General features: G+C 34.9%; 1 protein-coding gene across 4 annotated transcripts in view; it reads left to right on the top strand.

Moving 5' to 3' along the window:
* The window catches only part of Trpc6 (transient receptor potential cation channel subfamily C member 6), a 139,470-nt gene that overhangs the window by 83,141 nt on the left and 33,263 nt on the right, over positions 1–23,066 (top strand). For all 4 annotated transcript variants that reach the window (XM_047517226.1, XM_047517225.1, XM_047517224.1 and 1 more), the window contains exons 2-4: positions 4,195–4,969; positions 15,975–16,157; positions 18,377–18,541. In XM_047517226.1, coding sequence (XP_047373182.1) covers positions 4,195–4,969; positions 15,975–16,157; positions 18,377–18,541 — 1,123 coding nt within the window. The remainder of the gene's footprint in view (positions 1–4,194; positions 4,970–15,974; positions 16,158–18,376; positions 18,542–23,066) is intronic.

Raw genomic sequence — 23,066 nt, 5'->3', positions numbered from 1 at the left:
ACTGAAAGCAGCAAACAGCTCAGGCTCCTATTATTTAGCCCATGGAGTAGTGAGGCAGGCTGTGATGTAGTGTGACTGATCAAACAGAAAGTTGGGATCTGATGACATGAGAGGAACTCATGGGGAAAAGTGAAGCTAATCGAATCAGAATGAAGCCTTGCTATCTAGAAAACTATCTGGAAGTTAAAGGGATTTGGTAGTGTATTGTGAAGATGGGTAGTCACGCTGTGTGTGCAATGTCAAGGACAAGCAGAGACAGGGCAGCAGGGAGAATATTAGTTCTGCTTTTAAGGATAAGAAAATCTCCATGGATGCCATTAAAAAAATATGCTTTTCAACTTCTTTTGTTCCCTACTGAGCTTTCTGTTTCTGAATATGAAATATTACATATTCATATCCACCAGGACACACTGTCATTCAACCTTTATGTTTTGTTCCTTTTTTTTTTTTTTTGGTGTTGTTGTAGGGTTGTGTGATGTAATGATTTGCAGTCAGATTAATAGGGAACAAAAAGGCTGTGAACTTTATTCCTTCTACAGAAGTGATTCATGCTGATGGCAGTTAGGTACTGAGTGCTTGCAATGTGCCACTCTGATAAGAGTGGTGAATTCAGGGTGAATGCAGCAAAATAGTTTTTGCTCTCATGGGACTAAAGAAAACCACTCTAATAATCTACTGCTTCCTCAATCTCAGAGAAAGGCCTGGAGATTAAGTCAACAGAGTGAAAACAGACTTAGTGTTATAAAATTAGAATAAAGCTACTTTTCACATTCATCCTGCTAAAGTAGTCTGCGAACCTGCTAGTTGTACGATTATTGATCTCTAAATATTCAAAACAAATTCTTCCCATGGATAATTGTGCATGTAATAAAATAAAGATTTGGGAATTTCCTTAATTTCTGCTTTCCTAGGATGAATCTATAGAAATCTATTCTTGTGTCTCTTATGCTTCTTGGAATAGTTACATGCCGTTTACATTTTTAACACTACTGCCTTAGTAGAAACGTGCTTTAATTATCTGCAAGGATTTTTAAAATAAAAAGTCAAAGTTAAGCTGGGTCTTAATACGCAGCTCAGTTTGTATAACAGCAGTTCTATTTGATAAAAGTACATCGTGTTTGAACAGGAAGTAGAGAAAATTACTCCACATGCTCTGGACTCAAGCACACAGTCTAATCTACTCAGAAGCTAATTTGTGTAGCTGGCATTTCGATAGAGATAGATTATTCTATTCCTCACTATCTGAGGCAAGAGCTGCAATTTTTTCCTGCAAAAAGAATCAGGGAAATGAGGTAGGTAAAGACTTGATTTTCATCACCTAATCAATATTTGAGAGTCATAGGGCAGTGCCTAATTACACATTTTCCTAGAACTGGTAATTACATATTGCGATGGAACAAATATAAAAAATATAAACATGAAAATGTAGGCTTTTAAACTTTTAACCATGCTTAGTTCTGCTTTTAAGGATAAGAAAATCTGCAAATAGCAAATAAAGAAAATTTCTTAATTTTTTTTTTAAAGAGAAGAATTAACTTGGAAAAATTGTTCTTTAGCTGAAATGGTATATCTGTTTTGTTGCTATGGTGCTGTGGACTGATTTGTTCTTTTTCTTAATAGATGGTTTCTCTATTATTGTACAATTCTAAAATAAAGCTATACAAAATCAATTTTCAGAGAGGTGATATAATCCACTAATATTTATAATCTTTCTCAAAAGGTTTCAATTGTTTGTTATTTAGAAAGTTGTTTTACACATTTTGCTTTTGCATTTAAAACCTGGAGATGATACTGATGTTTTTTTCTCACAACACTTGTAACAAACAAAACAAAACAAAACAAAAAAGTCTTGTTGCTTCTCTACACTGCAGTTAAGAAAGACCAGGACAGCAGCAGAAAAGGCATATCATTCTCTCAACATGCAAGGGATTCCACTTTATCTCACTACCCCAGGCAATAGGTACTGACTTCATTGTGCATGCTTTTTTTATTTTTCCAAAGCAGTAGAAGTGTTTATGTAAACATTCTGTATCTGGTTTTTCTCTTGAGATAATATTAAAGAAATAATGATAATCCAGACCTTTTAATAAAAATATATCTGAAATTTATGTCATTCCATTTGGTAAATATTTGTGGCACAATGACCCAAATAGGAGATGCTTTAAGACTGAAGATAATTTTCCCTCCCTATGAAAATGTCTTTGCTCTTCCTTTAAGAGGATGGAAGTTATGGCATTGGCGTGATAAGTATGGAAACCATAATCATGTAGAAGGGAAGTGGACATGTTATCAGGAATAGTAGCTTGCCAAGACAGAATTTGCCTTCTTTTTCTTCAAATAAATGAGCATTAAGATAATAAAGCATTATTTTAAAATTTTAGAATTAAACATGTCACAACTCCAGCTTATTCTAGTCCAGTGTAGACTTAGGTGTATCACATGAACAAATAAACCTTTGGAAACCAGAGTTAAAAAAAAAAGAATTGAGATACAAGTAAAGTTACTACTAATAATTTTTCTTTCTTTAAAGAGACAAAGACCACTTACACCAATTGCCATCACAGTTCTTGACATTTTCATGGGTCTTCTGATCAAAAAAGAGTTGAAAAGTAATAAGTTTAGGCATCCCTCTTGTTCTCAAAAGTGCATTTTCCTGTGACCATAGGAAAAAATCTGAGTTTAAGTGCTTTACACATTCATAACTCCAGTTGGCTCTGAAAATAATCTTTGAGATAAGTTGGTATAATTTTTCTCCCATTTTAACGGATGAAAAAGAACAAAAGAGGGCTTGGTCTTGATCTCTTGGTCCTTGAACTATTTTCTGTCACTTCTTTGGTTCTAGCTCCTCGAGAACTTTTCTTGAAAGTTCACAATCCCAGTACTTTCACCGTGTTTTTATAAATCTCCTGATCCTAGCTCGTTTCTTCCTTAGTTTTACATTTTTTTTTCTTTTTTAAAGCACTGTCCGTGTTCACCTGAACCTCTTCTCCCCCTAATCTTTGAACTTTCTCTCGTCTGCAGCAGACACTGTATAAAATAATAAATATAGAAAAGAGGAAGTAGAAGGCTAAAGATGCTATTAGAAGTCAGAAAAGTGACAGAGAAGGAAAGAGGGCTAAGAATTTCAGCAGGAAGGTGATGGGTGGCTGCTCATGCAACCAACCTCGTGCCTTTTCTGCCTCATCTGTTCTGTTGACTCAGAAATAATGCTTCTTTTCCAGAAACGTCCCTCTGACTCAGGATCACCTCTTGCCAAAACCAACATTAGGTTCAGCCTAGCTCTCCTAAGGGAAAACTACACTGTTAGAAATTGCGCTGGAAGGAGTAGTTCTTCAAAAAGTGGAAATGAGTGTCTATTAAGAATCAGTAGAAATTTGTGGGAAAACTCTGAAGTAAAATACAAAGACCAAAGTAAACAAATATAAAAAAGCTACTTAGGAATAAGTTCTCTGAAATGTGACCTGTGCAGATGGTATCGATAATGTCTCCAGAAAGATAAGAAAAGGTATTGTACTTTTGAAAACAAAAAGTGTTACAAAAAGAAAAATTTGAAGAAAAAGAAAATGTTCTTAAAAATTAAAAGTAAAACAGCAGAAAAAAATTTCTTTAGGTTTATTAGAGGATAAAGTTGAAGAAATCTCATAGAATAGAATGCAAAAAGCTAAATCATTAGAACAGGAGAGAAAAGATGAGAAAAATTAAAGGACAGTTTTGGAATGCTCAATATCAAAATATAAAGAGTTTCAGAAACAACTCTGAAAGCAGAAAATAAATCTTTTCTATTTCTCAGATGATTTGAATGAATCTGCTATTACCTTTACTTTTTAAAGGTAGTTTCTAACTCTATCACATTGGTGACTGATTATGGGTAAGAAAGTTATTTCCTAAGTCTTTACCACCTGTGATTGAGAAATACATATTACTCTCTATGTGAATGATCTGGAAAAAGTATGGCAGTTGCCAGTCTCCACCCCAAAGTGAAATGTTAAAAATCTTTAAAGCACTTGGTGTTCTTAAAGAAGTTCTTAGAATCCATTAATAAATAAATGCATCTTCATTTTATAATATAGTAGACCTAGAGATGATGAGATAAAGTCTAATATATTGAGGATTGCATTAGATGACTAGCAAGTCATTTGGCACACTAAAATGCTCTTAATATGATTTGTTCACAATCTTTCTTGTTTATTGCAGCCGGGGCACTGACAATAGACTGACACACCGGCGGCAGACAGTTCTTCGTGAAAAGGGGAGAAGGTTAGCTAATCGAGGACCAGCGTACATGTTTAATGACCGCTCAACAAGCCTATCTATTGAGGAAGAACGCTTTTTAGATGCAGCTGAATATGGCAACATCCCGGTGGTGCGGAAGATGTTAGAAGAATGTGTCTCTCTCAATGTGAACTGTGTAGATTACATGGGCCAGAATGCCCTGCAACTGGCAGTGGCCAATGAGCACCTGGAAATTACAGAGCTGCTTCTCAAGAAAGAAAACCTCTCACGGGTTGGAGATGCTTTGCTTCTAGCTATTAGTAAAGGTTATGTTCGGATTGTGGAGGCAATTCTCAGTCATCCGGCTTTTGCTGAAGGCAAGAGGTTAGCCACAAGCCCTAGCCAGTCAGAACTGCAGCAAGATGATTTTTATGCCTATGATGAAGACGGGACACGGTTCTCCCATGACGTGACTCCAATCATTCTGGCTGCTCACTGCCAGGAATATGAAATTGTGCACACTCTCCTGCGGAAGGGTGCTCGGATTGAACGGCCTCATGATTATTTCTGCAAGTGCAGTGAATGCAACCAGAAACAAAAGCATGACTCCTTTAGCCACTCCAGATCTAGGATTAATGCCTATAAAGGTCTGGCAAGTCCAGCTTACCTGTCATTGTCTAGTGAAGATCCAGTCATGACAGCTTTAGAACTTAGCAATGAGCTGGCAGTGCTGGCCAACATTGAGAAAGAGTTCAAGGTAGGTCTTTAGCAGTAGGGACTTCATCCTCTTTAAGTTGAAGTCAAGATGTATTTATAAGCTTCCATGATGTACTGGTTACTGTAAATACTAGGTAATTTTGTATTTTTATTCAGCAAATTCCTTCAAATTATTATAGTAAAAGTTAGGATTGCTATCGTTTAATAATGACTGGTTATCTACTAGACATTTTATATTTATCATGTCTAAACATTATCACAGCCTGGAGAAGATATTATTAGTTCCTGTCCAGATGGAGAAAAAGAGACATAAAAAACTAAGGCCTAGGTTTAATAACTGGTCAATGACAGAGCTGATCAAAATCCAAGTGTGCTGCACTATAAGACTCATGTTCTTTCTTTCTTCTTTGAAGCACTGTTTTTATGTTCAGAGCATAGTGAAAGATGCTGTTCAGGTCAGAAAAAAATGAATCTGCTTAAGAAAATCACATTTGGACTTCAGAGACAGATATATACATACATAAATCTAAAGAATAGTGCAGCTACTAGATAGAGCCATAAAGCAGTGTGCATAGAGGTTCTAAGAAAGCAATAATTAATTCCTACCAGGTTTTAGCAAATTTACATGTAAGATGGAATTTCACCTGTGTATGGCAGAATGAATAGATTTTGGAAGACAGAGAATGAGAAAAAAGATTTTTTTTAGGTTAAGGTTATGGCAAAAACAAAACAAAACAAAAAACCTTGTTGATATGAATAAAGCAGGAACTTGGGGAGTATTTTACACAGTCTCTTAATAGAAGGTATCTGGAGAGAGAAATGGTATCAGATACTGCCATTGTCCATGTGGTCTGTGCTGCATTCAGAGAGGATTGAAGTTCAGACTCCTAGCCCCAAAGAATCCCTGGCACACTTCTAAACTCCCTCCAAGGGTTATCTGACCTATCTTACAGTGTTCCTGTTGTGTCATGCATTGTCATTGATTATCATGTGTACTCTGCCTTGCTAAACTGTATGCAGCTTGAAATCAGGTCTGATTTATCAGGTACAGTATTTTACACAAGTAAATTATGATTTGTTTTCTTTCTATTCTCTATGCTGTGAGAAAACTTGTTTCTATACTCTCTACCTTGGGAGAATGAAGCCAGGATCCCAAGAAGCTTTTTTGATGCCACTGAAGAAATGGTTTTACCTGTGTGTCCATCTATCTGTGTCCTCAGGGAGGAGAGGAAAAGGTTAATGGCTATAGAAACACTCAGAATGTGCTTGACTTCCAAGATGAAGGAAGGTGATTTTCCTCTAGCTATCTGGCACCTAAGAGTATAGGACAAGCAAATGATGCTTTCCCATTCCGTCTCCAATTCTTTTGTACTTTTCATTATAACTCCTAGGACTTGGTGATTTGAAGAACTGCAGATTCAAAATTAATGCAAATCTGATGAATGTTAATTATTTTTCAAATTTATATTTAGTTTGTATGTGATTTCACTGCTTAGGTTCCAACATTTCTGTTTCTTTTACTGTATCTTTGTTTATACACTTCTCAGCCATTGAAACTATCACATTCTTTCCTCATTCACTCATTCACTTGCCTACATCTTTTCAGCCTCTGTTCTACATGAGGATGAAGATGCAGTACAAAACACACAGAGAATTCAGCCAGCAATCCTGCCCTCAATTAGTTTATAATCTAATGGGAGAGAAAAGAGCTGTGTGGAGTCACTATAATATTGCATGACTCCAAGGAGTAAGGAGCAGGCTAAGCTGGAAACTGGGAAGAATCACAACTAACCAGAATGTGAACTCCTTGGGGTTCCTAAATGCATTGCACCATGTAGAGGCCTCCACAGGATTACAAGCATTAGGCGATCTGGGCACTCCATCACTGGTTCGTCACATGTTTTTTTTCCTGCTCTTTTAAGTGTGGTGTATATATGACTGAGGCACTTTTTCTCTACTCAACCTGGCTGTATTAGTTTCACTGTCTTTTAGCAGTTGTTTAGATGGTCTTAGGCTCTACTTCTGTGAGGGTTAAGGCAGAAGAAAAGTTAATTCTCTCTGAAAACATAAATCTTTTTAGTAGTTATTCCTAATGTCTTTAAAAGTCATTTTCCAGAATTAAGTTAGTTTACTGTTTAAAGAGGCCAGTAGTTTTAAATGTTTATAAGAGTATTCCTAGTACTTGGTAAGCACCAGTTCTTCAACTTAGAAACCTGACTTAAATGTCCTTATATTAAACAAAGAAGAAAGGGAAATTCTTTCCTTCTTTCTTTCTTTTTAAAAATAAAGCCTTTTACAAATGCAAATCATAAAACAGTACGTTTCTTTCTTGCCAGCCATCAAGCATTAAAATAAATATTTTATTCTCCAACACATGTGGGCAGCAGAGGTAAAAACAGTCTCAAATGAGTGTAAGCTGCCATTGCTTTGTGTCAACTCTTAGGGAAGCCACATTCTCCCACTACCCATGGCTTTGACAGGACTAGAGAAGTTAATGTCTCTGAGGTGAGCTTTCCTGTGAGGTCAGCAACTTCTATTCTTCAAAAACAATGTTTTTCTTATTTTGAAACAATATATAACCATGTTATAAAATAATATTATAAAAATGAAGTAAGTTTTAATGATCTTTCCTAATTTTGTTACCAAGAAACATTGATACACTACCAACATGTTTGCTCATATTCTTCTAGTCTCTCTCTCTCTCTCTCTCTCTCTCTTAAACAGTCAAGCTCCATGGAGTTTCAGGAAATAAGGGAGTTTGCAGAAGGTGGACCAACTCAGGTCTGGTCTGTTTCACAGGAACCTGAGAGATTATTTACCAGGGAATCCTCCCACCTGTGCCTTCAGATTCTTTGGTTCCCTTTCTAGCTGCAAGGCATTTAAAAAGTTCTGTGCTTATCTGCACATTTTAAAAATTGATATCTCATTTTTTCTTTTGTAAGTTTAAATATTTTTGAAGAATGATTTCTGCCTGGTGTACACATTATCATTAAAATACAGAACTCAAATTGCTCTTTCATAGGTATGCAGGGAACTCTAAATGCTATGATTTGGAGCCCGACATTGGCTGTTTCAAAAATACATGACAATCTTTAATGTTCGGAATAGCCACATCTTCCTTTTTCTCCTTGAACTTGCATTTCTAATCCAATTTTCTCCCCAATGTGATTTCCACTGTAATATCTTTTTATTGTAAAATCTCTTCCAATCAATACACACATATGTGTACACATGTATATGTAAAACATATATATATAAATATATGTAACATGTGTATGTATTTTAGAATTTGTTTTCTGTGATGATAAGGCCATAGGTATTAAAAATTCTGAAGAGAGTTACCACTGCATCTTTTGTTAATACATTTGATCAAAACTACATAAATGGAACCCAGTTGTTCAAAATAACAAATATATGTAAATTTTGATAAATTTTACCTTTGTGGTATATAATTCTTACTGGGAATATATTTTTTAGTGTCCTAACCATGTGTGAACACTTTTTGCTATATGTTTAGTGAAAGAAGAATGTATATATGTATATAACTTCAAACTACTATGCATCACAGCCTGCATGTTAGTCTCTGTTAATAGGATGTAGAAATTATTAAAGATTTTATGAGATAAAATTAGAAGGGGATTTATTATTAGAATGAATATTTTATATGATTTGAGAACTATCTTACCGTTTAAACATACTAGGTCCAAAAGAAATCACATTAAAGTCTTACACATGGATTTTAACAACTAACCTGTTAAAATTTTGTGTCCTAGGGTCTATTTTAAGTCAGATTTAATCATCCTCACTAACCTTCTCTGCCTTGTCCATTTTGAGATAGCTGATGATATGTTCAAAAGATGAGTATTAAGAACAGTTTAAAAGAATCACTTCCATTTTAATACTTCTCCAGGGAGAAGACCTTCAGTGGGTGCCTGAAACCATGGATGGTACCAAACCCTAATATATTATGTTTTTTCCTATACATACCTACTCAAATAAAATGCCTTTTCATCTCAATAAGCATTCATTGCACTTTCTGCTGTTTGGGATGTGAAAACAAAACTAGCATAAATTCACCTTTCCTTCTTCACATTTTAGAGAGACAATTCACTCATACTGTGGATCTTAATAACCTTAGCATATAATCTTTTTTTCTTTCCTCAAATGAAGAATTTTCACTTTTTACTTAAAGGAAGCACTCAAGGGCTTTTCTTTTGGCAAATCTGAATTGCCACACTTTAAGTTTTGGGATCATTATTAAGTAAAATAACTCAAACATAAGTACTGTGATACCACAGTAGTCAATCTGATAACAAGATGGATGCTAAGTGATTAATGGGAAGGTAGTATATACAACACAGATGCGTTGGTCAAAGGGATAGTTGATGTCCCAGGAGGGAAAAAGTGGATGGGTGCAAGATTTTATCACATTACTTAGAAAGGCATGCAATTTAAAATTTATGAAATATTTATCTCTAGAATTTTTCACTAACATTTTACAACTGCTATTGAACAGGGGTAACTGAAACTATAGAAAGTGCAAGTATGGATAAAGGGGAGTATTGTATCCAATAGTCCCTCTTGATGCTCTGCTCTTACTGGTCTGTCACTCAAGAGGGGTGCATTCTTTGGCAATTATTATAGTATGAGGAGGTGAAGTACATTGAAAATGATCCTTATTTCTGCCACCATGCTTCACTATATGTATGAACTGAAGACATTATAACATGAACCAATATGTTGTATTTCTATCACTAAGCTTCATCTTCAACAAAAATGTGTTTCTATGCAGAAAAAGTACAGGAAGTCCCTCAGGGTTTATAGTGCCTAGATTAATCAGTAGAGGGAGATTCCATATGCTTGGTACATAGGTGGATGAGATTGGGGAACTATTTTATAAAGGAATAAAAGATCTATTTTCAAGGAAATCAGTTTTAGGAAAGTCTAGGCTCCAAAAATTGATTCCTTTAAAATTTTCAATATTCCACAGCTCCTCAGAAAGTGTGTTTCTGCTCAAAGACAACTAATCTATTTTATGATGGTCAGAGAATAAGAACTTTCACAGCTACTTTCTAAGCTCCAATGTATAGCTTCTCTAAGTTCCTTCCATATTCTTTCCTTACATAATAACCCATAGTTCATTAATAAAAGAGACCAGGGGAGTTACTTCAGAATATCTCAGGTAATTTTAGACTTGTACCTAGAATATTTTAAGCCAAACAAGTTTCTTTATTACTTGTACTACCAAATCAGTAACTGGCTCCAAGAAGAGGTGTTTTAGTCAGATTTTTCACTGCTGGGACTAAAAGATCTCACTAGAACAATCTTAAAGGAGGAAAAGTTTATTTGTGGGCTCACCAGTTCAGAGGTCTAGGTCCATAGAAAGCAGGCTCCATTTCTCAGAGCTTGAGGTGAACCTGAACATCATGGCAGAAAGAAGCAGCTCACATAATGATCAGGAAGCAGAGAGGTCTTCACTTGCCAGACACAGATATATACACTTCTCAAAGCCCCACCCCCAATTCCCACCTCCTCCAGCCATACCCTACCACTTTAGTTATCACTCAGTTAATCCCCATCAGGGGATTAATTTGCTGATTGGGTTAAGACTCGCATAGTCCAATTATTTCTCCTCTGAACCTTCTTGCATTGTCTCACACGTGAGCTTTTGGGACCTTACATGCAAACCATAACAAGAGGGGACACCAGACCACAGAATGAAATCTAACAGTCAGATGAAGCAAGAACAAGAAGAAAACCAATGGGCCTTGGGGAGTTGTAGACCTTTATAAAAAGAGAATGAGTATTCAAAAGAGTTTTTACCTTATGTTGTTGTATTGATCATTTCAAATGAGCTAGAAGAGAAGGTTTTGAATGTTCTTACTGAATAAAAATAATGTATGTTTGAGATCATGGATATGCTAATTATCCTGATTTGATCATTGTACAATATATAAATGTATTGGAACATCATATTTTCTCCATACATACATATGATTATTATCTATCAATTATAAATAAACTAAAAATATTTTAAAGGATTAAAAAGTTTTTACTCACTTAAATTCAATTTTTTATTGAATCTTAATCAATAGCTTTATGATTTAGTAGCATGAAAACTTGGTCAAATTAAGCTTAATTTTGAGATAGACCTAATTTTAGTAGCACACACAAAATTTTATAAAAAATAGAAACCCAGAACTGACTGTTTTTGATATTAAAGGAGAGCTTCTATTCTTGACTTAAGTCTAAGATCTTATCAGGAATGAAAAACTTAAAGGGAGAGAGGTCAAGACCAGGGGCAGTCTTGTCAATAAATCCATTTGCCTAGATTTCTGATTTCTTTTTAGTATCTCACTCTGTACCTCTGACTTATCTCTAAGCCCTTTTTGAAGTTTGCATATGTTTTAGATTGTTTGTAGTAATATACAATGTTTCCTTTCATCTTTCCTAAAACAATTTATTTTATACAGCAGGATGGTCCTTATCACTGTCATTCTGGATAGACAGCTTTTCTGGAGCTTTTCCAACTCCTTTATGTCTCTGTGTTGACATGCACATGGCCCTCCAGATGCCTCTGCTGCTGATTTTGAGAAAGAGGGATGGTGGAGACTCTGCCATGTCTGTTGCTAAGTTCTTGCTATGTTCTGGTGTATAATGTTTCAAAGAATCTGGTATTGTTTGAAAGAGAAATATCCTGAAAGATACTGGCTAAGCTGAAAAGTAGTTTTTGTTAGCAGGAAGGCAATATGATTGTTTTCAGACCTTACAGGATAGCACAGGGTGTCACTGATATATGAAAGTAGTCTGCAAGGCAGAATCAGACACAGGACTGAGACTCTGACCAAAGAGAAGGAGGAAATGTACCACTCTTGAACTTTATGAATTATTCTAAGTGATTTACCCTCTAAATTTTTGATATAGCAGCACTTAAGTTCTCCATAATTGGGGAAAATTAAGAAGACCAGAAATGAAGTAACTTTTCCAACCTCCAGGTATGTGTTTACCTAGCTACATTCTTCTCTTTGTGTCAGTCAACAAAAGTTATTGATCATCTACTATTTGTCTCCCAGTATGCTAGACTGTGCAGTTTCAATGACAAGTAAAATAGAATCCTGTCTTTAAGGACAGTTGAGTCCATTGAGAGAAGGCAGATGTGTAAGTAAGAAAATGCAGTTAAATGGTAGTGTGTGTGAGACAACACATGCGTTCCAGAGGTTTGTAAATTGAATATACTTCATAGCTTGAAATAGATGGGTAGAGAAACTCATTCTGGCAGACATTTAGGTTATGAGAAGTCAACTGTCAGAGAGGGAAGTTAAGTATGAAAATCTGTTTTATGAGGGTCCACAGATCCTCCAACTTCACAGCTTCAATAGGACCTGAAAATTTCTATGCTTAGGTTAGGGTTGAGTTAAATTAGCAGCTACTACTAATGCTAACAATCTACAGAAAAGTTAATAACATCCAACATAGCTGGAAAAATGTCCTCCTTTACTTCTTATTTTAAAATTGCACCCCATTTATCTTTACCTTTCCTGTGGAATAGTGCCTGATTAACTTTTATGTCCCTCACAATTCCACATAGGTCCTCTATAATGCTTGGTAATCATACCACATTGATTGAGACAAAGCTCAATGGTCATTGTGCCATTTAGTGACAATTATCCTGAAGAGCAGGAAAGTTCCAGAGTGATGCTTGTTCCCACAAGCATGGCTGGTCATTCATCACTAAATCAATAATAATATTTTCTACTTACCTCACACTTCATGCATAGATTTCCATTTTAGAAAACTTCCATCTTTGCAAGACTGTAGTATCTATCACAGTACTGATGTATAGAGCATGCATGGATCACTGTTTACTTTCAGTGAATTCTCAGATCATATCCAGGAATCCCAACATACCTTTACATTTGTTAGAAAAGCTTTATAATAACTTATTGAGGAGAGCTGGATATTGTTTATGCAATAATGAAAATAATAATAATTACCACTGATCAGCACTGTCCTGTGCCAGGAACCTGGTGTTTTGTTATCTTGTATAATTTTCACAGCAACCCTAAAAGCAGGTAATAGTTATTCCTGTTTTTATCATAAGAATTATGAGGTTTTAAGTCACATTGCTAATAACTAGGCTGAGTCTACTTTCAAAACCAGGTCTGCTCTTCTTTGAAGACTGAACAGTTGATTACCAAGAACCAAGCAATCTATTTTTTTCTGACCTTATTAGTTTTCTAGGAAGTAAACTTTATTTTTTCTATATAAAGAAGGTACAGAGATTACAATTACATATAATAATATTTTTTCTACTGTGTAAAAGGGTTTTAGGATGACATTTTGAAAGAAGTATTTTAACAAGGATTTTTTTTTTAATGAATAGTCTCTAAATTCTTTTAACTATTGTAAGTTATCTCTTTTCAATTGGAAGGTCAAGAGGCAAGGACCCATTTCTAATTTATTAATGGAAGGTATAGGTGTCTGACCCACCTACAGGGAACCCACCTAAAAGGAAACCAAGTGTTAATCAACCTATTAAGTCAACCTTTTAGCTTCACTTTTTCCTCTCAAGGAACCACAATCATGGTGCCACATGCTGGCTAATGAACTACCGCCAACATTTCATTCTAAATGAATTGACATGTCATGTTGAGAGAACTTAAATATGGAAACATTTGTAAATGGATTTCTGTATTGAAAAAAAGTTTGTGTTTCTGAAAGCAGGGTCTCATTCTTTTTCTTCTTTTAAGAAATAGGTGGTTTTGCTTGAAAATATCTTGAGAATTTGCAGTTAATTTGAAAAAAATCTAGGTTCAGTTGTTAAATATCACAAAGCTCTTGAATAGGAATTTTCATTCACATAGTTTCTACTAAAAAATATTTCTCCACACTTGAAAGATCGCAGGTGCTCTCAAAATATCTAGTTTTACTTGAGCCTTCTTAAAATCTGAGTTTTGATATTGGATACTACTTTGTTATCTTAAAAGGAAAGAGATACTTCTATAGTTGAACAGTATATACAATAAAGCCAGGAACTTCACACTCTGTTATGGCTCTGTGAATCTTATGAATATCCAGAGATGACCTGTTTCTAGATCTTGCCTTTAATGACATAAAATAGTTATTCTATACTACTTACGGAATGACTATTTTCAGCATCATGTGAAGCATGCATGATCACTCTAACACTTATTTAATCTCACTAACTTTCAGTTTTCTCACCTATAAAATGACAGTAAAAATAGCATTCTCATAGAGTGGTTTTAACTGGAAGATCTTAGATCTGAGATTTGATTACAGGTCTTTGTAGTTGTAAGAGTCCAAGATCCTAACCCATGTACTATAATATAGTAGATGGGCAGCTTCCATATCCACATTTATCCCCTGACCCTAATTGATTATATTGTGAAAGGGGCAAAGCTATTTCCTCATAACCCTGTTTTCATAAATATCCAAACAGACACCTGTTTAGAAGTACTATGGGCCATTTTTAGTTAAGATATAGTTTGTATTCTCAGTTTGTTTTACAGAATCTGTTTGGATTGCAGTTTGCTAAGTGTAGTCTATTTAGCAGTTACCAGCTGTTCTGAAGTTCATACAGCACATTTCATAGAGAGGAGCCTATGTAGGTGCTTGACACAGACCTAGTGTGAAACTGTGCCCCAGATAGATTCTCTAAAATACTGACTAATTGACAGATATCCAGAGTCACACATATTTCTCCAGCATATTCCTCTTGATTCTTCCAAGGGATTTTTTTCAACCAACAATACATGATACTTTTGGGATGAGGAGACAACTAACTTTGAATCTGTAAAGCTGAGCTTAAAGGCAAACTTTGCTGCTGAAACTGTGTGACTTCAGGGACCCTTAGATTTTCATCTTTGAGATGGGAGCATCATTTGCTGTGATTGCTGCGCACCCTTGATTTATTTCAAAAATCAAAGTACAAAAGCATTCTATGAAGAAAAGATGAAATTGCACTATTTTCAAAGGCAGAGCACTTGGTACCAAACATATTTAGCTTTTAAACCATATTTTAACACTTACTGGCTGCATGATTTTGGACACATTATTAACCCTTAGCAAGATTATTGTGAAATTAAATGAGATAATAATGATTCCCTTGCAACACAACAAGCTCTAGCTAATAGGTTTTCTTGATTCACATTTACATATATATGATCTTATTAAGAAAATAAAGAGAAAGGAAATATTAGAAAGATTGGGATGAAGATGTGAATAGATGTTGTATAGAAAGATGACTTGAGTTTATGGTAATTTGAGTTCAACTTGCACTCTCTAAATGACTGCAGAACATTAGGCCAAGCAGAACAAACTACCAAACAATAGCAAAACAGTGAAAGCATTTTCAATGAGGTTTCTTTTCTCTAAAAAGAATATCTCAACTTGCAGAATTTACATCTATCTCTTGATCCCATATTTGGCATGTAATGTTGCTTGATAAAAACAGTTGGTTAAAAAGATAATTGATATGTGCTTGCTTTTCCTGAGACCTTTCCACTGTACAGTCTCTCAAGTTTACCAGCAGTTCACAAAGTCTATCAAAGATCCATCAAATGTGTATTATGTACCTAGATGATGAAATTATTATTTTGCTTTTTTAAAAATTGATTTATTTTGATTCATTGTACACAAATGGGGTACAACTGTTGTTTCTCTGGTTGTACATGAAGTAGAGTTGCACCATATGTGTAATCATACATGTACATAGGATAATGATGTTTGTCTCATTCTGTTATTTTTCCTTTCCCCTACCTGCTCCCCACCCCTCTTTTCCTCTATTCAATCCATCTTTCCTCCATTCTTGCCTCCCTCCCACCCCCCATTATGTATATGTCTATGAAGGGTATGATGTATGCAAAGCATGATGATGATGCTATGGTAAAGTATGTTAAAAAAACCTAAGATGAATTTTTCTTGAGATGGACCATCCCTCAAGACTGGTAACTTCTGCTTGTAACATAGTCAAATCTGCTACTCTTTGACATTATTGTTCTTAATTTTACTTTGTTTTTTCCCAGAATGACTACAAAAAATTGTCAATGCAATGCAAAGATTTTGTGGTTGGACTCCTCGATCTGTGCAGAAACACTGAAGAAGTCGAAGCCATTCTGAATGGGGATGTTGAAACACGGCACCTGGGTGATCACAGTCGTCCCAATCTCAGCCGTTTAAAACTTGCCATTAAATATGAAGTAAAAAAAGTAATGTCAGGCCACGAAGCCTGTTTTCATGATTTCAGTTCCTACCGCTGCTAAACGAGATGAAGGCTTGGCATTGTTAGACTGAGCTGGGTTTTTCTGATTCATAGTTTCACTGGACAGATTCTCTAATGAATCATACACATGTGAAGCGCTCAAACATCACGTTAGTCTTCTAATTTAGACTTATTTATGCAGAACATTACAGTGATTGCCAGTTTTTTTGATTTAAGTGATGACATAAAAATAACCTTGTGTATACAAATTATAAGGTGATTGTAACATGATAGGAACCTTATTAGAGTATTTCAAACCCAATTCCATTTTTCCATTTGTTGATCTTTTTCAAGTCAGAGCCAATATCTTCAATTCCTTCTGTAAAGTATTTGAATCTCCTCCAGCTGTATCTTTATCTGTAGGATGTTTTCAGTTTTTGTCTTCATGCTGTTGTTGGTATCTATCCCTTTCCTTGGATAAGATTTTTTTTTCCAGTACCAGGGATTGAACCCAGGGGTGCTTAACCACTGAGCAACACCTCCAGCTCTCCCTTTTTAAATGTATTTTTAAATTTAGAGACAGGGCCTTGCTAAGTTGCTGAGGCTGACTTTGAACATGTGATTCTACTACCTTAGCCTCCGAAGCCATTGGGAATACAGGCATGCACCACTGTGCCTGGCTAGGATATATAAGATCTTTAAAAAATTTAAAGAAATAGGTTTATAATAAGAGTAATCTCTTTATATGGAAAGTATTCAAATGGTACAGACATGCCATCCCTAAATCTGTCCAATGCTTAATGGAGAGTAATTAACCACTGTTCTATTCTCCACAAATTTATATCTTGGACATCTTCATGCATCAGTCAATAAACATCCATTTTTCTTCAAAAGCTCCACTGTTGTATCAGTTTAATCAGTTTATTGTTTAAGGATGTTTATCACATTTTTTAGATTGTGGTTTATTACAACCTTATCTTTTTTATACAGTACATACATTTATGTGGCTTGTTTACTTGCATCAATTTTATCTGTAGACAAAATTCCTAGGTGTGGAATTGATATGTCAAATTTTCATTTTTAAATTTCAAAACATTTGTAAAGTTTCCCTTCACAACAGATGCACTAGTTTGCACACACCAACAGTGTATAAGAGGGCTTACCTCTTCCAACCACAATGGATGTTACCAAATTTTACCATTAGGAGGAGATAAACATTTTATCTAGTTTATTAATTATCTTCAAAGTTAGCTATCCTTAAGAATCATTTGTAGTTCTTTTATATAGCATTTTAATATTCTTTACCAAGCTCTATTTTGGGTTATGGTTTTTATTTATTGAATGTTTATTCTCTGTAAAAACTCAAATAATGGAGAAAAATATTTGTAAGAAATAAACACTTGAGAATAAAACATTCTGGCCAAGTGCTATGATGCACACCTGTAACCCCAGAAGCTTGGGAGACTGAGGCAGGTGGATACTGAGTTCAAAGTCAGTCTCAGCAGAGGCAAGGTGCTAAGCAACTCAGTGAGACCCTGTCTCTAAATAAAATACAAAATGGGACTGAGAATGTGGCTCCACTGGTCAAGTTCCCCTGAACTCAATCCTTGGTACCCAAAATAAATAAATAAATAAATAAATAATTCTGAAAAAAGTGAAATTTACAATTTTCTTAATTGAATTTATTGTAAGAATAAAAGGAGCTATCAGTGGAACAGAATAGGCAGTACAGAAACAGACTGATATACAAAGGGGAACAGCATAAACTATGTGTGGTGTTTTAGGTTAGTGCAGGAAATGTGGTATAGTTAAAAAAATTTAGACATCTAAGCTAGTATAATCTTAACTTCATTTTAAGTAGAAAGAAACACACACATACACACACAGACACACACACACACAAATCACAAAAGTCCTTGTGTAAAATATTGATGAAACTTCTCATAATATTAAATTTCAAAACAAATTTCATATGCTTTGAAAGAAAGCCCATTAGTCATAAAGGAAAAGCTTGATAAATTGGAATCTCCAAATTTATACCATATGTATTAGAGCCTCTTGCCATCTTGCTTGATGACTGTTAATTAGATGTTTCTTGTTTGTTCTTTAATTCCAACAATATTTTTCATGGGAAAGAACAGAGCTAAATATTAGAACATGTGAATATAATTTATGCTGAGTCTTTCTTTAATCAAGCTGTTAAATGTTTTGTCACTGCCCTGCTAGTTTGTAGCTCATCCAAACTGCCAACAGCAACTTCTCTCCATATGGTATGAAAATCTTTCCGGTCTCAGGCAACAGACGATGGCAGTCAAGTTCCTCGTGGTCCTTGCTGTGGCCATTGGACTCCCTTTCCTGGCTCTCATTTACTGGTGTGCTCCTTGCAGCAAGGTAGGTCGGTGAATCTTGTAGCTCTGTTATCTGTGGAAGTATGTGATAGGAGGAAAAAATTCTATTTCCAAAGTGAAAATTTCATGGAGGTATAACAGTGTTTAAATAATCTATTGTTCTTCATATCACAAAATAATACACTTTTTGCTGGGGAAACAAAAATAAAAATGAAAAGAAGAAAAACTTCACCTCTAATATTACTACTATTAACGTGTGAGAAAACTTTAGTTACTACATTAGTTTATTGCCATTTGGTCTTTTCCCTAGGTACATTTATGCATATAGTTTTATATATTTTGATGAAATCACCATAAAAATGATTGCTTTCTTCTCTTTGTTTTTCCTCTGGCAATGTTTGAGATGGGAGTTCTGTTTTGTATTTATTTTAACTAATATGACCAATCTTAAATGACAATCATGTAAATCCTCATGTGAACTTATTTCAGTTAAGAATACTTACATTAAGGACAAAGTACACTGGAAACCAACAGCAAAGACAGTCCATTTTCTTAGCAAAATCTATTTGACCAGGCTTTGGTGAAAACAAGTTCCAGTGAACATTGTATGAAAAAGAAATCTGAGGAATATCGACCCATTTGTTTGTTAACAGGCCTAGAAATTTGTGTCCTGCATTGCTAACAATCCTATTCTTCATATTTTTGAAGACTTCTTTCTAGATCTGATAAAGTTTAAATGTGAGGCAATTTTTTTTTTTATTCCTAGATTTTTTTTTTATTGTAAACAACCTAGATGTCCTTCAATTGATGAATGGATAAAGAAACTGTGGCATATATATATACAATGGAATATTACTCCACCATAAAGAATGATAAAATTATGGCAAATGTGAGGCAAATTGAAATAATTCTAAAGCTGCATGGATCATGTAGGCATGTGCTCTGGGGAAGCATCAGCTGATCACTTTCCATTCTTAAACATGGACCCGGCTCTTCAGACACATGTAACACATGGGTGCAAACACATACACCACCACATGACCATCATATTGCCTTCTTATAACTTAGTCACATGGCTGGTGTTTTAGCCATTTAGGGAGCTCTCAAAATAATACATTCTCCAAAGCTGATGCAAAGCTTTTCAGACAATGGGAAATTCACACTTCTAGTGAACATGGTAGGAACAGCTGGGAACTAGGCATTTTCTCATGACAGTAAAATCCATCATCATAGTTTTTCCCCCTTAAAATATATAGGATCAAAAATTGATCTCTATAAATATAATATAAATGAACATAATTGAAAATGTGAGATTTATTAGAAATAGCATTTATTGTGTCAGATTTTCTCCTAGAAACTTAGATTTCCCCCCTTTTTCATAGGAATGACAAATTTCACTTTGCAAAAAAAGTTTAAATGGTACTTACTTGAACATAAGTTGTGTCTATGTATATGGTTTGTTCTGCTTCATCTCATTTTCTGTCTTTAGAGTTTTAAGTTGAATTATTTGTCATCACTCTGTGATCAGTTAAAACATTTCTTTTCTAAACTTAATAATTTTCCTTTCCTAAACCAAGAAAATTCAAAAACACAAAGCCTTTTAGAGCATCTGGTGCTTTGAAACAGGCTATTTATAACAGTCCTTAGGTTTACACACTTTTTGAATTTTGATTGAATCCTAATTAACCTGATTTCCTTCACTATTTCTTCTCTGGCTATGTTTTTTTTTCCTGGCATTTGTTTTCCATCCTCATTTATGAGCAATAAGGCAAATAATCACATTAAATGGATGTTTCAAAGGATTTTTTTTTCTGTTTTACTTTTTTTTGTCTTTTGAAGCATGATAATAAAATCTATTTTGTAATTTTTTCCCGTAAGCAATGAGAATAAACATTATTTGCAGGTCTTAGGATTTATATGTTATTGGAAGGGAAAATAGCTTCCATTAAATTTATGCTTTTTCTTAATGTGTATTTAAAATATTTTGGAATTTCCAATATATCCATGAGAATTGATCCAAATCAAGTTGTTCTAAGCATATGCCTCTTTATAGAGGCCCTGTCTCTGTTTAAAGTTGGTTTTCTGTCCTCAAGGATTTTCTCTTTCTCTTTCAGAAATGATTTTTCCTTCCTTGTTCACATTCTTCAATCTCCCAAATATTAGTTGCTACCCCATGCTCATTACAATAAAAATAGGTCATTTTGCAATTTCAAATAATCTTAGTTTAAGTTAGCCTTAACCCTTTTCATTCCTATGTGTTGTTGGGTAGCTAGGCATTTGGTCATAGATGGATACCTAAAAAGGGTATGATATATAACATTTTAAAAAATTATTATTTTATTTTTACAGACTGCATTTTGATTCATTGTACACAAATGGAGTACATCTTTTCATTTCTGTGGTTGTGTACTATGTAGATTCATACCATTCATGCAATCATACTTGTACATAGGGTAAGGATGTCTGTCTCATTCCACCATTTTTCAGAACCCCCCCGACTTTCTTCTACGTAATCTAAAGTTCCTCCATTCTTCTCTCATCCCCCACTCCCATTATATATCATCATCTACTTATCAGGGAAAACATTCGGCCTTTGGGTTTTTTGGGATTGGCTTATTTCACTTAGCATGATATTCTCCAATTCCATCCATTTATCTGCAAATGCCACACTATTATTCATCTTTATGGATGAATAATATTCCATTGTGTATATATACCACCGTTTTTTTTTTTTTATCCTTCATCTGTTGAAGGGCATCTAGGTTGGTTCCACAATCTAGCTGTTGTGAATTGAGTTACTATAAATATTGATGCAGCTGTGTCCCTGTAGTACACAAATTTTAAGTCCTTTGGGTATAAACTGAGGAGTGGGATAACTGGGTCAAAAGGTGGGTCTATTCCAAGTTTTCTGAGGATTTTCCACACTGCTTTTCAGAGTGGCTACACCAATGTTGCTACTCCACCAGCAAGGTAAGTGTGCCTTTTGCCCCACATCCACGCCAACATCTAACATTTAAAGGCAAAATTTTTTCAGTATTTACCCTCAATAATTTGCTAGGTACACCTGTTGTTCAACTTATTCCACAAACTCTTCATATTCATAGATTTTTTTTTCCTTTTGGGAAATCTGTTTATATACCAGAATATATAGATGACAATTTTACTAAAATGGATGACTTACTTCAGTTCCTAAGGTCTACCTGATAAGTGACAAAGTCTCCCTTACTTCAAAGAGAAATACAACTCAAAACTGTCCATAACAAAAAATAAAGGATATGAAGGATATGAGGAAACTCACCACTTACATTTCCTGACAACCTACATTTTGTTTGCTTTTGTTTGTCTGTTTGTTTTAAAACTTTAAATAAGAAGCAACAATGTCTGGTTTGATTGTTTACTCTCCCTTCAGAGTTAAAAAAAAAAAAGGAATTATATTATATAAGGGCCAATAGCCCAGTGGAGCCCTGACCACCCAGTGGTCAGGGTACAGACAGGTCAGAAGCTCCACCTGATTAACTGTACCCTGATTTCAGGGATATCCCGGAAAGCCAATCTAAGCTTCCAGAGCTATCAGACTTATAGCCCATTCTAATGTGGGTAGCTTTATTTTCAGCCTCATTTTATGTCCCCAACCTCATTTTGTCATTTTTCATTTCTTTCCTATTTATTTGGTTCTATTTTGATTTATACTGTCTTGTATTTTTGGTGTCCTTGAAGCCTGTGTCTTATTCTTGCTGAAATAAGGCACGAAATACATAATCTTCCATGAATTTCACTGCTAACAATCATTGCCCCCAGTTCGTTTGTCCAAAACCACCAAATGCATTGTCAATTTGAAAAATTTGGTTTCAAATTTATAATTGCCTTTTCCTTGAGGAGATACAAGATCTAGCAATACTCTTTTTGTTTGCTTGAATACATGATTAAAATAAATCACATATACAACAGTATAGAATTAAAATTGTACATATGGCATGCCATGGAGAAAAAGATGCATTGATGTTTATTATTATGGGCTCTTCCCTAGGGAAAACAAGCAGACAGACTACACACACATACTGAATTTTGTTCCCCATTTCAGAGGATGCCCAGAACCCCTGAAACACAGTCTAGATTCTCTGTCTCCCTAGGCTAAGATCTATGCATTTCAGACAAATAAGTCCTGTACTACACAAACACTATAGTTTTTACCATCCCTCTATTTCATATAAAGAATTTGATTTGCATATCATTTAGGAAATGTACTCATTGGTTCTTGGTTGAGGAGGGAATGAAACTGGAACATGAACCTGAAATGTTGGGCTTTAAATCCAGTGTCCTTCCAGGACATTGTTCCAACATTATGGTAACTGCTGTCCTGCCTTGCCCTCAGTTAGGTGTTCTCTTCTTGGTGCTCATGACCTTTTATCCACTTATAACTTCACCAGGATAGCAACATCAGCTGAGGCCTCAACTGCACGAACGTCAATGAGGTAGACATGAGGGCAACAACCAGCGATTTATACCCTGCGAAGAAGACTCAGTTCAATGTTTTCATTGTTTCCTCAATACTTAAGGCTCACTATATT

Source organism: Sciurus carolinensis, chromosome 11, assembly GCF_902686445.1.
Source record: "Sciurus carolinensis chromosome 11, mSciCar1.2, whole genome shotgun sequence".
Taxonomy (NCBI): Eukaryota; Metazoa; Chordata; class Mammalia; order Rodentia; family Sciuridae; genus Sciurus; species Sciurus carolinensis.
The sequence above is the reverse complement of the archived record's forward strand: the minus strand, read 5'-3'. Positions and strand labels throughout refer to the sequence as shown.